The 16,914-nt window shown below is 51.0% G+C and overlaps 1 protein-coding gene across 1 annotated transcript in view; it reads left to right on the top strand.

Annotated features, from left to right (window-relative positions):
• CTR9 (CTR9 component of Paf1/RNA polymerase II complex) overlaps positions 1–16,914 on the top strand; it is a 263,261-nt gene that overhangs the window by 136,843 nt on the left and 109,504 nt on the right. The window contains exon 14 of the mRNA XM_078680945.1: positions 6,083–6,268. Coding sequence (XP_078537071.1) covers positions 6,083–6,268 — 186 coding nt within the window. The remainder of the gene's footprint in view (positions 1–6,082; positions 6,269–16,914) is intronic.

The raw sequence follows: 16,914 nt of genomic DNA, 5'->3' as shown, positions 1-16,914 counted from the left end.
TTGCACTTTGTTGTCTTGGAAGAGTCTTCGAAGTATCACGAGATAGGTGACTCCTCCCCTGGACTACAGTGCGCATGGGCATCTTCTCCATCCTCAGATTGTTTTTTTCCGCCATTGGGTTCGGATGCTAACTCCTATACTCCAACTTCGGAATCGAAAACAAAACTTTTCTAAAGGCCTTCAACTTCGACGGTATTGTTCTCGTTCGGTACCTCTCTAATCGATCCATACTTCCATCTTGAATCGGTCGTCGACGCGGGCCGACCGTCGATGGAAAGAAGCCCGTTTAAAAGGTGCCCACAATGCCACTCCAAGTTCCCACATACTGATAAACACTCGGTATGCAACAAGTGCCTTTCCCCAGACCATAAGGAAGAAACCTGCCCAGCCTGCGCCCAGTTTCGATCCAAGAAAACTACGAAACCGACGGGCTGCTAGGCAAGAAATGCAGCGACAGGCACCGGAACCGGAACATTTTTGATGATGACCAGGATCTACAGGACGCCCCAGATTCGGACCTAGAAATCGTCACCGTCGAGGACTACTCTGACTCCAATGACGAAATCCCGTCAGGGCAAATCGTGAGTACCCTACCCCCGACACCGATTAACCCGTTACCAAAGGCGCCGGTCGAGGCATCGCCAAAAGGCCTTAGCCAAGATCATAAAAAACTTTCGCCAGCCCCGCCTTCCGGCTCGGCTCCGAAACTGAAACCTTCAGAAACCCCAGGGCCCAGTACCATCGTCCCGAAGAAGGTTCCAGAGCCAAAAAGGGTCACCGACCCGAAGGACGTCGATCCAAAAAAGGCCGCGCTGCCAAAGAGCGTCGAGCCAAAGAAGACTGTCGACCCCACAAAGGCCGTTCAGCCGAAAACTGTCGACCCCAAAAAAGTAGTCGACCCGAACAAGGGCACACAGCTAAAGGGCACCAAACCAAAGAAGGTCTCCGACCCAAACAAACCTGCGGTTCCGAAAACCGTCGACCCGGCAACTGGTGCCGTACCGAAGACCGTCTCGAAGCCGGAAAAACCTGTTGAACCAAAGACAACGGCTCCAAAGACACCAGTCGATCCAAAAAAGAACATCGACTCGGTAAAAGACACTCATCCGAAGAAGCCTATGGAACACAAAAAACGTGTCGACCCGAAACCACTCGTTGACCCGAAAACAGGGCCCGAGCCGAAAAAGTCCAGCAAAACTACAAAAGTCGTCGAAAAACCAAGTGTTACCGACCCCAAAAAGTCTTAACACTAAACCCAGGACTGTAGAGGAAGAACTATCCCACCCAGATCCATCAGATGACCAAGCTAAAATCTACATTAATCCAGAGACTGGTAAAGTTACCATCCTGCATAGGAAAAAGAGGCCTTTGGACTTTGAACCTTATTCCCCTATTCCACTGAAGAAAAAGGACTTTGGGACTTCTCCCTCAAGACCCTTCAGCCCCTTTCAACCTATCATGCCTTCCACACCTTTCGCACCTTCCTCACCTTCTCACCATGGGGACGATGAGGGGGACAAAGGTTATGAGCCACAGCCTCTATATGATTTCCCACAAGATCCTAATCAAGAGGAACCTTGGGAAGAGCCAACAGACCCTTAAGACACCCAACCCATCCCTGATGTGCCCACTTACCCTACTAAGCCGTCACCTAGTGATGACACAGTAGTCTGCTGTCGACACCATTTTGGACAAAATGAAGAAAGAAACACAAACCGCAAAATCTATGGGGGCATTGCAATTTCTGCAACATAGGGGCTCCTTTCGACGCTCCTCATACAGAGCAAATACACGAGGAAATACTTCACAAACATCTCCCTCATACAAAAGTAACACACAAGGTTCCTTCAACAAAAACACAACTAGGGGAGGTTACAGAGGTAACGGTAACAAGGGAAGAGGGCGTGGAGGCAATAACACCAGGGCCTCCACTGCCACAAAACAGTGACTTCATTACGCTACCTCCAGACCACTTAACACCAGTCGGAGGCAGACTACAGCAGTTCCTACCTGTCTGGCACGCAATTACCACGGACAGGTGGGTGAGAGAAATTATCCAGTCTGATTATTGCCTAGAACTGACTTCTACGCCACCAAACATACCACCCATTCATCGTCCTATGTCCTCAGAACACATCACCTTGCTACAACAAGAGGTGAAATGCATGCTGGAAAAGGGGGCCATAGAGCAAGTCCCTTTCCACCAACAAGGGACAGGAATATACTCCCTATACTTCCTTATTCCAAAAAAAGGACGGCTCCCTCAGACCAATATTAGACCTCAGACCCCTCAATCAATATAGACTGTCGGAGCACTTCCATATGATCACACTACAACAAGTGCTCCGGTTGCTACAACAAGAAGATTTCCTAGCAACGCTGGACCTCAAGGATGCGTATTTTCACATACCCATCCATCCAGCCCACAGAAAATACCTCAGGTTCACAATAGAAGGTCAACTCTACCAATTCAAGGTTTTGCCCTTCGGGGTTACCACGGCTCCAAGAGTGTTTACAAAATGCTTAGCGACAGTAGCGGCACATCTCAGGAGGCTTCAGAAAAGGGGGTGGTCCCCGGAAGCTTGTTTCCTTTCCAGTAAAGAATTGGCTTGGTAGTTTGGTCTGCCCTGTTCCCATGATGCACTGGGCCAGGGATAGACTAATTTGCATGTAACCAGGTTCTGAACTGGGATGGTGTAGTGAGCGAAAAAACGGTGATGGATCAAGCCCTGATCTTTTGACTGGGTATGAGTGTTCTGTTTAATTCAGATGCTCTGTCCATCACCACCCCTTTTTCTGAATCGTTTTGGCCACTATAGGAGTGGCAGGGTATGCTCAGACATGAGTCCCTTGCTCACTGCACCATCAGGATTCAAGCAAGCCGGGCCGAAGACGACTGCAATGCCATAAACCGGTCCCCGGAAGCTTGTTTCCTTTCCAGTAAAGAATTGGCTGGGTAGTTTGGTCTGCCCTGTTCCCATGATGCACTGGGCCAGGGACAGACTAATTTGCATGTAGCCAGGTTCTGAACTGGGATGGTGTAGTGAGCGAAAAAACGGTGATGGATCAAGCCCTGATCTTTTGACTGGGTATGAGTGTTCTGTTTAATTCAGATGCTCTGTCCATCACCACCCCCTTTTCTGAATCATCTCAGGAGGCAACACATCCATGTGTACCCTTACCTGGACGATTGGCTTATACAAGCAAAATCCTACCAAGAGTGTGCAGCACACACGTCCCAAACAATTCAGTTGCTACAGAGCCTAGGCTTTTCAATCAACTACCCAAAATCGCATCTGCAACCATCCCACACACAACAGTACCTGGGAGCCACTATAAACACCTCAGTGGCAAAGGCATATCCGAACTCAGTAAGGATAGCCAGCATGCAGATGCTCATTCGCAAATTTCTGCCACAACACTCTCTGCCAGCTCGAGTCTTTATGCAGCTCATAGGCATGATAGCCTCCTGCATATTCATTGTCCCCCATGCCAGACTTCAAATGCGTCCATTACAAGAATGCCTAGCATGGCAATGGAACCAGGCTCATGGACAACTAAAAGACCTAGTGTTGGTAGACAGTCGCGCTCATAACTCTCTGCAGTGGTGGAACCCACAAAACCTTTCCAAGGGGCGACTGTTCCAAGAGCCGGTTCCACAACTAGTACTAACAGCGGACGCATCACTGACAGGCTGGGGAGCCCATCTCCTTCAATACACGGTGCAAGGGCTCTGGACAACCAAACAAAGGGAACTGCATATCAACCAACTAGAATTGCTAGCAATATTCCTAGCCCTGAAAGCATTTCAGAAATACTTGTACAACAAGACGGTGTTGATCCGGACGGACAACATGACCGCAATGTACTATATCCAGAAACAGGGAGGAACGCACTCTCCACAGCTGTCCCATCTGGCACAAAGCATATGGAAATGGGCGATTCCCAAAAACATTTTTCTCCTGGCAGACACCTTCCAGGTAAAAACAATTAGATAGCCAACCTGCTCAGCAGGCACAGCCAACAACTACACGAATGGGAGATTCACCCCCAAGTTCTCCAGCCATTCTTCCAAGAGTGGGGTCACCCAGACATAGACCTGTTTGCCAAAAAAGAAAACTCCAAATGCCAGTACTTTGCCGCCAGGTTCCCACATCCATTGTCACAGGGCAATGCGATATGGATGAACTGGTCAGGCAGATTTGCGTACGCTTTTCCCCCAGCACCACTGATCCCGCTGGTGGCACGCAAACTGCGGCAACACTCACGCTAATCCTAGTTGCTCCCACATGGGCGAGACAACCGTGATACACAACGTTCCTAGAACTTTCAGTAGTCCCTCATCAAAGACTGTGCCTTGCACCCCATCTTCTAACTCCGAACCATGGAGAAATCAGACACCCAGATCCCAATCAGATGAACCTAGTGATCTGGCTCCTGAGGTCTTCGAGTTTGGATACCTTAACTTGCCCCCTAGACTGCATGAACATCATTAGGGAGGCAAGACGCCCAACCACAAGAGCGTGCTATGCAGCTAAATGGAAGAGATTTGTTATTTATTGCAACAATAACCAAATCAACCCATTAGACGCTTCCACACAAAACAGTATATATGTTACCTGCTGCATCTTCAAAGATGTAACTTAGCATACTCTTCTATACGACTACACCTCGCTGCTATAGCAGCGTACCTTCAAAACAGGCAACACCTTTCCCTGTTTGGAGTACCAGCAATCAAAGCCTTCATGGAAGGTTTGAAAAGGGTGATCCCTCCTAGACACCCCCCTTCCCCAGTCTGGAATCTAAATATAGAGCTTACCAGACTTATGGGACCTCCTTTCGAACCTCTACACTCATGCGAACTACAATTCTTAACGTGGAAGGTTGCATTCTTAGTTGCCATTACCTCCCTTAGAAGAGTGAGCGAATTACAAGCACTAACAATTCAAGAACCTTTCATGCAGGTACATGCCAACAGGGTGGTTCTTAGAACCAACCCTAAGTTCATGCCTAAGGTTGTATCCAATTTCCATATCAATCAATCAATAGAACTGCCAGTATTCTTTCAAAATCCACAGTCAATAGCTGAGAGAGCCTTACACACATTGGATGTAAAGAGAGCTCTACTTTATTATGTGGACATAACTAAATCATTTAGAAAGACAAAACAACTATTCATTGCTTTTGCACCACAACACAGAGGAAATCCTATTTCAAAGTCGGGAATAGCCAGATGGATAGTTAAATGCATTCAGATATGCTATCAAAAAGCTAAACGCACTTTAACAGTCCCCCCAAGAGCACACTCCACAAGGAAAATGGGGGCATCCATGGCTTTCCTAGGAAATATTCCTCTTGAAGACATCTGTAAGGCAGCCACATGGACCACCATACACACGTTCACAAAACACTACTGTGTAGACGTGTAAGCAAAACAGCAAGCTGCTGTAGGCCATGCTGTCCTCAAAACTTTTTCAAACTGCTGCAGCTGGTACAGGTAACCACCGCTAGAGGAGATACTGCTATACAGTCTATGCACAGATATGAATTCATCAGCCCACATGTCTCGAACGGAATATGCTACTTACCAGTATGCATCTGTTCTTGGCATGTAGGGCTGCTGACATTCATATCACCCGCCCTCCTCCCCGGTGCCTGTCGCAACTGCAGCATTGTCTTTGGCATGGCCATCTCTTACTTTACTATCTCTGCCACAATGGCGAAAAACAATCTGAGGATGGAGAAGATGCCCATGCGCACTGTAGTCCAGGGGAGGAGTCGCCTATCTCATGATACTTCGAAGACTCTTCCAAGACAACGTGCAATCATCCGGACCCAACACTAGGCGGAGATCTATGCACAGATATGAATGTCAGCATCCCTACATGCCAAGAACAGATGCATACTGGTAAGTAGCATATTCCTTCTTCCACTGTACGAGGTTTGTTTTCCACTTTTCCGCTGGTAGATTTTCAGATATTTGTATGCAGTATTCCTCTACCTAGGTACAAAGAATTAGTAAGTGAACCAACGATCCACTGTTATCCCATCTCAAACTTTCTTGGTCCTCCGTTTATATTAGGACCATCCAGATGCCTGGTCATTGATTGGCAACCTTCATGTGGCAAAACAAGAATGGGGTCCAGGGCAGAAGAAATTTGAGCGAATATTGAAGCAGCCATCTACACAGAATGACACATATTCCATGCTGGCCCTCGGAAACGTATGGTTACAGACTTTGCACCTGCCCACCAGAGACCGAGAAAAGGTAATTGACTTGCAGCACGTTCATTCTAAAGTTGTACTAAATGCAGAGTCATAAGCTATTTAATAAAAGCCTGTTCATTGGGTGATCTATAGGTTAGTTATTGAGACAGTTTTTTTTAGTGGGTTCATTTTTGCAAATATTGAGGTTACCTATATTGCTTTAAAAATAATAATGCTTTGTAAAATAAGGGATGGCTCTTAAATAGGTAAGACAAAATGTTTGTAGCAATTGTTGCAGTGGATGCACAGGCTCTGTGTACATTTGTTTTTTACTGTTGGGCTCGGTCATTTGGAACATGTTTTTCTTCAAAGGAATCTTAAGAGGCATGAAGTACATGGTTACTGCTTCCTATGCAACATTGCTCTGGGGCACAGACTCCATTTTAGATTATTTTTTTTCGCCATCTGATTCAAATGCGGCGACCGGGGCTCCAGACAAAAAAGATAGCCTCCGAGATAGTTGGTGGGCTGACTGTAAGCTATCTTGTCTTCTGGCTCTGACAAGGTGGAGGAACACTTTAAGGTAACAGGACTGCACAGATGGACAATGCCCCAGACTGTGAGTATAACAGACACCTACACCAAGCACAATAAAGCCCCTTCAGGTCGGGCTACTAGTCCCTCGAAGTCAAACAGTCCTCTAGCTTTGGCTCGGGTCGACCTCAAGAGAAGTTTATGGAGCCCGTACCCCAACCCACCCATATTCAGACTGTCAACCTATTTGACCATCTGCCAAAACAAGGATCTTAGCCTCCTTTGCACCAAAGCCCACACCGGTGTCAAAGGCAAACAGACCCCAAGATGCCACCAGCACCCAAATATCTTTTAGAACGAACACCACCTCTGATGCCATAGCAGCAGAAGCCAAGACCTACCTCAATGCTGATAATGCCGACTTCTAAAGCCTCCACACCACTGAAGAAGCTGGCTCTTGATATAGTATACCAAAAAGAGGTATTGTTGGAAGGTCCTAGTGACAGGGATCCCAGGGGACCCTCATCAGCTCACAGGCCCTAGGTACCCAGGGTACCACTTACTAGGGACTTACAGGGGACAGAAGTACCAATTGTGGATATATTTTAGGGAAGAAGCACTGGAACAGGGGACATGATTGGCAGAACCCTGTGCACTACTTTCCTTTTTGCGTACATCTTGGTTTTAAAATAAATATTGAAATGAGCTTATTTTTCTGAAATTAGTATGGGTCTCCTTTTTGAGTTGTCATTTTATTCACCACTGTGTGTATAACAAATTCTTACACTCCTCAGTGTTGGGCCTAGACTGCTCGCCCAGACTACCACAAATAGAGCACTTTGTGTTTACATTGAGCCCTGTACACTTCTGGTGGAATCTCTGGACTCTGTGCACGATATAACCATTTAGTGTCATTTCAAAGGCGGCAGCTCTTTGAAGGTTGCCACCCAAGGAAGGCTAATCGGGGAGGTTATCCTGTGGAGTTTGTTTTGGGCCTCCTGAGAGTAGAGGTTCTCACCCTGGGATGTCAGAAGAGTGTCTCGGTGGCAGGGTGGCAGACACCAGTCAAGGAGCAACCCAGAGGCTGGTAGGTTTTCAGGGGGCACCTCTATGATGCCCTCTGGGTTCATGTATTGATAAATCCATCTGTGGAATCAGTGTGGGTTTCTCAATAAGAGATGTTTGATACCAAACATCAATATCTTCAGTGAAGCCATCATGTAGCTTGTGTAGGAAAGTGGGTTTTTGTTGCAGTAACCCCGCTCCCCCCCCACACACTTTTGCCAGATTTCTGATGCACTTTAAGGGTACCCAGGGTCCCAGGGCCTTTGTTCTTTCTCTAAACCTGTACCATTTTTTCCACAATTGGCACAACTCTGGCCTACCTGTAAGTCCCTTCTGAGGGGTATCTATGGTACCGAGGGTATGGTAGCCAGGAGGGCTGCAGCTTGCATTATGCCTCCCTCGGAGACCTCTCACCATAAACATGCACCACTGTCATTGCAGCCTGCGTGTTGTGGCGCAGCTAAAAGTGAAATGTCGACATGGCCACATCCCTGTGTGCCATGCCTGCCCAGCACTTCATGAGGCCTTGGTAAGACAAAGCAAACACAAGGAGATAATGGACAGAGTGCTGAAACTTTTCAGACACTCACTCCCAGTCACAGATCTGGGTTGAATACATCATTCTTTAGCTCACTTCGCCACCTCAGTTCAGACCCAGCTTTATGCAAATCAGTCTTGACCCTGTGCCTCATGGGAACAGTCCAGCCCGAACTGCCATGCCAGGACTTCCCTGAACCGGAAACAAGCATCCTGGGGCCGGTTTCTGGAGATCACCCTTCATCAGCCAGGCTAGCTTGAATTCAGTGGCAAAGTGAGCAAGGGACCCACGTCTGGGCATACCTCATGTGAGGACCTATCTGCGTGAGCAGACAGGTCCCTGTAATATCTAAGGCCATTCTTAGATATTATAAGTAGAGTAGTGTGGCTCACTGGTTAGAGGTGGCAGGTCTGAGAGCAGAAGTCAGCCCGGGACCAGGGTTCAATTCCCGACGCGGCAGGGTTGTGGACCGTGGTCAGCGGACTTGATAATTCTCACTTCAGTGCTTACTCTAATCAGGGGTTCCACTCGGCAACTCTGGGCATTAGCTTGCCTAATCTCCACAACGGCCCCACCAATTCCGGGGATGCCTGGCTCCACCTTGGGGACTCCCAGCAGGGACCATCCCACAGGGAAAGCCAGGACGGGTTCCCCAGAGTTATACAGCGCCGGGACGCCCCGTTGCTGGGGCAGCTGTGCGCTTTACAAGTATACTACATTTACACATAAGTGCCCAGTAAAACCATCCTGAGTATATGGTCTAGAAACTTGTCATTACAAGTTTCCTAGCACCATAATGGCTTCACTGAATCCTGGGATGTTTGGTATCAAACATCTCAGACTAATAAACCTGCACCGATTTAGTGTCAGATTTATTATTCCATGCACTAAGGGGGGTCCCTTCTAGAGGGGACCCCTTGACCAAACCAACCACTGGTGGGTTCCTGACTGGTGAACACCTGCCTGCCAGCACAAGACAGGTTTCTGGACATCTGGGTGGGAGCCTTCACTCCCAGGGCCCAGAAACAAAGCCTTTACCTAGGTTATGAAGAGCCATCTTTTGCTGGGGAGCTTCAAAGTCCTTTCTACCTTTGCAGCGTGACTCCCAGCCTCTCCTGCCATCAGGAGCAGGCCCTCCCCCCCCCCCCCCCCCCCCTTTTCGGCAGGAAGACAGGTGGGAAACTTAAGCAAGCCCAGGAGGTGTGCTTACCACTGCACCTTCACCCCTCAGGTGGGGGCGGTGAGGTGAAGCCCGCTCTTCAGGGCCAACCATCTTTCTGATGGGGGACATCCCCCAATCAGGGTTAGGGAATGTGCTCACTCCCTCATGTGGGCACATTCCTCCCTCACCAAGGGTATAGTCACCCTATGGTCAGTAACCCATTGGCTACTACCTCGAGACCCCTAGAACACCCCCTAAATACTGTATTTAGGGTCAGCCATGAACACCGAATTTTGATTTGTCGACCTAAGACGAAGAAGGACCGAAGAGCCCTGCAGCAGTAGAGAAGACCACGACTGACTTGGCTCCAGCTCTACTGGTCTATCTCCTCCTCCAGCCGCCCTGCTTCCAGAAATTGGCATGGCCCGCAGCCAGCAACCTCAAGAACCCCAGAAGACCTGTGCTGCCTTCGACAAAGACTCCAGTCTCCTGTGGACACCGGATTTGTCCAGCAAAGAGACCAACACTAGTCCCCGGACCCCGGACCCCAGCGGATCTGTGAGACTGCACCACTCTGCACCCGACGCCCACGGCCCGAGTTCGAGTGAACCACTTACCATGAGGAGTCCGCCAGCAATCCTGACCTCGTCTGCACAGGTGGCTGACCTCTCCAAGACCCCTCCTCAACTTCTGCAGCCTTTGTTCGAAGGGTCACCCCAACTGTGACCCTATCCAGCTAAGGAAGCCAGACTCCAAAAGCCACCCCTGGACCCTCTGCACCGGACTTTGGGGAGCCCAGCTATCCAACTTACCTGTCCAACCATTGGTCTCCCTCATCCAGCCTTCTGGTCCAAGCCTGCAGCATTTCTTCCCGACCAATGTCCTCCATTGGTTTGCATTGGGAGTCCGATGCCTATTTTGAACCCTGCACCCTGCCGCCCGAATGCCGCCGGAGGTGTGCTCTTGGTGCCTACTATTGTATTATGCTTTATTTTTCAATTACTTAAAATTGTTAGAATATACTATTGTTATTAAAAAGAAAAGAGTTAAAATTCCACGCATGTTGCTGCAAACTAGTTGGGCGTAAAACCTTAAACACTGATATCAAAACTGGCTGTAAAATGCAAATACATTAGACTTGGAGGGGAGTTTTGTTAAAGTCTCTCTTGCTTGCTAGCCGACTGGTTTCTGTTTGTAACTCGATTTTCTGCTTCAGCGCGGCTCGGAATGATTCTGTAAATTTCCCCAGCCACGCGACTGTTTGAGCTCTTGGTGCCTACTAATGGCCCCCTTTATGCCTGCCTTTGATCCCTGGGCCCTGACCCAGAAACCGCAGTTACCTGCCTGTGAACGTGCTTTTCTGAGTACCCCTGCCTCCATAGCACTACATTGGGCCCAACCTCTCCTCTGACCTCTGCACCCGGCCTCCCCTATGCTGCTAAGGGTGCACTCTCTGTACCTACCTGACCCCAGCTGTAGGGGTGACTTACAAATATTACATGCAGTGTTAGGGAATGTGTCAGTTTCTGGATTACAGGAGACTGGACACCGCAGCGGCGAGTCTCGAAGCCTGGGACCCAATTGATGAAGGTCGAGACCTGGAACCGATACTGAAGAGTTCCTTCGTTTTAAATATTTTGGAAATTAATACCAACTGATAAGACACATAACATTTTTAGTCTTCGACTAGCAGACAGGCACAAAGTTTGAACAACATTACGAATTTACTTCACCTGGAGAGAACACTATTATTAGAAATTAAGGTATCCCATGAGAACCGTCTTTTGGTGCATGCTAGGAAATACAGCCTAGAAGTTGTATAACATTGGTTGATTTAATATACGACATATGAGAGTTAACATTATAGTCTTGATAAAGATGGTGTAACCAGGATGATACCATTGAAACGTGTTGACGCCTTGAACCCTAATTTGTGTTGTTGGTTGGCACAACAGATATAAAATAACTTTCATCATATCGTGTTCCAGCCTTAAAGTTATCTTGTCACGGATAGGTCTTACTGATGACCGTGTATTGTCTTGTAGATACCCATTCATTTTTCTTTATCCTCTTTTTTTCTCATTTTGTTTGTTTTATGTATATGTTATTTGTGTAGGACATTATTACTATTGTGTATATGTATGTAATATTTGAGATAGAATTTCCTTGGATATTGGATTTTATAGCAATGTTTTTAATAAATCTATTTGTACAATCCTACTACTACATCTGTGTGGTGGCACACTATATTTAGCAAAACTTAAAACTTGGTATCCTCTCTTTGGCGCTATTTTTGTAAGAAGTGCAGTGTGTGGCTTGGATGAATGTGAGAACATTGTACAATATATAGTTCACCAAAGGATACATTAATATCTATTGAGCTTAAAAGAGAACCCTATTCCTTTGGTGTAAAAGGGGTCCCTCTCACATGTTTTTGTCTGCACCAAGACCTGCAGCCTGCAATGGCAGCATTACATGTGCTTGGTGAGGGGTCCTTAGGGTGGCACATTTCGTGGTGCAACCCTTAAGGACCCTCATTAGTGCCTCATGCCCTAGGTACCAAGGGTACCATTTAGTACGGACTTGCACAGGGTGCTAAAGGGTTTGCCAAGTTGGGGACACAATTGTACAGTTTTGAGAAAGGACACTGGGGACCTGGTTAGCAGGAGCCCAGTGCACTTCTAGTTGAAATCACATCCGTTATTTGGCAAAAGGTGGGGGTGACCATGTTAAAAAGGGCTACTCCCTACATGGGGTGGGGGGGATATAGATTCCAGGATACAAATATATCCCAAGACTTGGTGGCTCTACAGACTACTAGCCAGAGAGGGTCCTTCCAAAGGCCGCAATACCACGTAGGTTCTAAGACCACCTCCCTAGACCCAGTCTCTTACCACAGGTAGCAGCAACACCAGCCCTACTACCCTTAGACACCTACGGGCTACATCTGAAAGAAACAGGTTAGTATTAGATTCCTCACCTTAGAATATCCCCAGGCGTCAGACTGGATCCGGAAATTTTTGCGTAGCAGTACCCTTGCGCGTCGGTAGGCGCCGTCTGCGGCTCCGCGTCCGTCGTTGGCGCCGTGATGACGTCGTCGGAGTACTTAGACGCCGCCTCCGCGCGCTGATGTCAGTTCTTCTTTTTTCCGCGCCAGCAGCGCAGATCCGGAAAAAGTGGTACCTTAGTCATTTTTTTACTAAACTTTTTACGATCCCTTTTGATCATTTTTCGAGTCTTTGACTCCGAACGGTGCCGGTAGGGATGCCAGGTTTTAAACCCTGTGAGGATTGCGACCAACTGATCTCGGTCACCGACCCTCACCGCCGGTGCCTCCACTGTCTCTGCGTCGACCACGACGACAAGACCTGCTCCGACTGCCGGGCCCTGACTTCGAAAGCTAGGCGGGAGCGGTCCCGCAAGCGGCTCGAGCTCCGGCAGTTGGCCCCGCGCCGCGAGAGGTCCCGGTCCGGACGGAGGTCGTGGGACCAGTCACGGGGTCAGAGCCATCATAGCTCTGGGAGTCGCCATCACAGCTCTGGGAGTCTCCATCACTCCTCAGGTTTGAAGTCGTCAGGTAAGCACAAGAAGTCGAAGAGACGTCATCGCTCTTCCGACTCGCACCCCCCTGCGACGCGGCCGGGGGTTTGGGTGACACCGCCGACGCGGCTCAGTCGGAGTCGCGGGCGTCGCGACCTGCCCCATACCCTCCGGTCCCTGGGCAGCAAGCGACGCCGGAGGAGATAGAGCGCTTCCTCGTGGCCATGAGGTCCCTCACTCCTCCGGCGGGCTCTGAGGCGCCTTCGGGCCCAGCGGACCCGTCTGGGGGCCCTAGCGGGTCGGGTGCTTCGGCCCTGACGCCGCCGGCACCTTCGGGCCCGGCGACGCAGGGCCCCACTGGATCCGCTTCTGGGTCCAGGTCGTCACGGTTGACCGGACGACCTCACCGGGGCTGGTCCCTCAGGTGTCGCCTCCTGCGCCGTCCTCGGGCGGCGCCGTCCCCGATGCCTCCCTCGATCCGGATCCGGCGTCTGCGACGCCGCTTGGGGAGTTTTACTTCAACGAACCGGCCCCATCATTTAACAACCCTGATTATCAGGAGATGGGTGATGAGGAGCATTGGGAGGGGTCTGAGGACCCTCTGACACGTGAGTGTCAGTCCCAGGAGGACTGGACAGGTGGACTTGGGGATGCCAGTGGTCTGGACACCTCGCCAGAAACTGGTTTTGTCTCGCCTCCTACCGTGGCTACGGAGGAGGGGGCAACCTTCAGTGTGGTGTTGACGCGGGCGGCCAAGGCCTTGTGCCTTGAGCTCGCCGTCGCGGCCGTGAGGACTAACCTCCTAACTGAGGTCCTTAAACCGCAGTCAAGCTCGGCTGAGCCTCTGCTGCCGTTTAATGAGGCCTTGACTGACGTTCTTTTGGGCACTTGGTCCAGGCCCGCTACAGGTCAGCCTGTAGATAGGAACGTGGCCAGATGCCACCGCCTGGCCCCGGGCGACCCTTGTTTCCTGTCCACCCATCCCACCCCCGAGAGCCTGGTCATCCAGGCCTCAAATTCCCAGAATGCATTCCCGTCGGCTCCGCCTGATCGGGAATCCAAGAGGTATGAGCAATACAGCAAGAAGGTATTCTCCTCCCTGAGTCTGGGACTGCGGTCTTCCAACACCGCATGCCTCTCGGGCCGCTACACCCACTCCCTGTGGGACGCGGTCGTGCTGCCACAATGCCCGGCGGCGGTCAAGGCTAAACTCGCCCAAGCCCTTGCGGAGGGTCGAGATGCAGCACGTTTTTCCATCTGGTGTGGCTGGATACCACCGACTCACTGGGCAGAGCGATGGCAACGACGGTGGCGATTCGTCGCCACGCCTGGTTGAGGTCCGCCAACTTTTCGGCCGATGTCCAGAATACCCTCATGGACATGCCGTTTGATGGCCGTCGCCTTTTTGGCGACAAGGCAGACCATGCGCTCGAGCACTTTAAGGACTCCAGGGCTACGGCCAGGTCCTTGGGCCTCTCGGCCCCGCGCCAGCAAACGGGTGCCTTTCGCTCCTTTCGTGGCCAAGGAAGGGGTGCCCCCACATGTGCTTCCAGCCACGCACCGCAGACTAACATCCAACGCGGTGGCGGCCGTGGAAACCACACCTTCCCCCGCAGCATCGCCTCAAAACTCTCCTAGTCCGTGCTTTCAGGCCCATGTGACGCCAGTGGGGGGCAGGGTTCGCCATCACCACCTCCACTGGCGCACTGTCACATCAGACAGGTGGGTGCTGCAAATCGTCCGATGGGGCTACTCCCTCCCCTTCGAGGCGACCCCTCCAGCCATGCCACCGCAATACCACCGAGTATCGGGGGATCATTTGCGACTTCTGCAGGAGGAAGTTACGGCCCTCTTGGCCAAGAGGGCCATCAAGCGCGTTCCTGGGCCAGAAGTAGGGTGTGGTTGCTACTCCCACTACTATTTGGTACCCAAGACGGGCAAAGGTGGCCTACGCCCTATCTTGGATCTACGGAACGTCAACGTCTTCCTCCGGAAGGAGAAGCTCAAAATGCTGACACTGGCTCAGGTCTTAGCTGCCCTGGACCCAGGAGACTGGATGGTAGCGTTGGACTTGCAGGATGCTTATTTCCACATCCCCGGCCCACCGGCGCTACCTGCGGTTCACGGTAGGCCAAGAGCACTTTCAGTTTACCGTGCTCCCCTTCGGCCTTACCAGCGCCCCATGGGTGTTCACGAAGATGATGGCGGTGGTCGCAGCTCATCTGCGCAGGTTAGGGGTTTCAGTTTTCCCCTACCTCGACGACTGGTTGTTGAAGGCGGGCTCGCCCCAGACAGTCGTCTGCCACCTCCAGAGAACGGCAGACCTCCTGCACCAGCGGGGGTTTTCCATCAATGTGCTGAAGTCACACCTGTGCCCCTCTCAGAAGCTCCTCTTCATTGGAGCGGTTCTCGACTCGGCGCAATTTCGGGTTTACCCTCCCGAACAGCGGGTTCGGGATATTCAGGCTCTGATTCCACTCATTCAGCCTTTATCCCGGGTCTCGGTCAGGTTGACGCTGCAGCTTCTGGGGCTGATGGCCACCTGCATCCTTCTGGTGCATCACACCCGGTGGCGGATGCGGGCTCTGTAGTGGGACCTGAAGTTTCAGTGGGCCCAGCATCAGGGCAACCTGTCCGAACATGTCCTGATCTCGGAGGGCACTGCGAGACAGCTGCAGTGGGGGCTCACGGACCGCGATTGGGTCAGCGGCAGATCCCTCTCCCTTCCCCAACCGGAGCACGTGGTTGTGACTGACGCGTCCCTCCAGGGCTGGGGAGGCCACATGGGAGAGGCGGAGATCAGAGGCCCCTGGTCTCCGGCGGAGTCCCGGCTCCATATCAACCTTTTGGAGCTGCGGGCGATTCATCTAGCACTGAAGGCATTCCTCCCCTCTGTCCGGGGAGTGTAGTGCAGGTGTTCACGGACAACACCACCTCAGTGTGGTACTGCAACAAACAGGTCAGGGTGGGGTCGTGGACCCTCTGCCTAGAGGCTCTGCGCCTTTGGCAGTGGCTGGGACATCAGGGCGTGACCCTGGTGGTTCAACACCTGGCAGGTTCACTGAACGCCAGGGCGGACGAACTCAGCCACCGGTGCATGATGGATCACGAATGGCCTCTGAACTCGGACGTGGCGCAAGGTCTCTTTCTGCAGTGGGGAGAGCCTTGGTTAGATCTATTCGCCACAGAAGAGAATGCGCAATGTCATCAGTTCTGCGCGTTGGAATTTCCAAGGCGGCACTTGCTCCGAGACTCTTTTCGTCGCGAGTCGAGTTGCGGTCTGTTGTACGCCTTTCCGCCTATACCACTTCTGCCCAGAGTGCTGAAGAAGATCAAACGCGACTGGGTCCAAGTCATCCTTGTGGCTCCGGACTGGGCACGAAGGTACTGGTATCCCGAGCTACTCAGTATGTCAGTCGATCCCCCGTTTTCGTCTGCCTCTTCAGGAGGACCTTCTGTCGCAGCAGCAGGGGACGGTCCTCCACCTGAACCTGTCCAGTCTCCACCTCCATGCTTGGAGATTGAGCGGCGACAGTTGAGGCCATTTGACTTGCCTCCTGAAGTCTGTAATGTTATTCTGGCAGCCAGGCATCCCTCCACAAAGTCGGTATACGCCTGCAGGTGGAACAGATTTGTGGCATGGTGCACAGCAAAGGCTGTGGATCCTCTCTCTGCCCCTCTTTCTGAGGTTCTTCTCTTCCTTCTTTCTCTTGCCCAGCAGGGCTCTGCTCTGGGCACTATCAAGGGCTACCTTTCTGCCCTTTCAGCCTTTCTAAGGCTGCCCGATCAACCTTCTTTGTTCAAGTCCCCTATTGTAACTCGTTTTCTGAAGGGCATCACACACATGATTCCTCCTGTTCCGTTTGTG

The sequence above is a fragment of the Lissotriton helveticus genome, chromosome 3_1 (genome assembly GCF_964261635.1).
Source record: "Lissotriton helveticus chromosome 3_1, aLisHel1.1, whole genome shotgun sequence".
In the NCBI taxonomy this organism is placed as follows: domain Eukaryota; kingdom Metazoa; phylum Chordata; class Amphibia; order Caudata; family Salamandridae; genus Lissotriton; species Lissotriton helveticus.
This window is presented reverse-complemented; position numbering and strand designations above follow the sequence as displayed.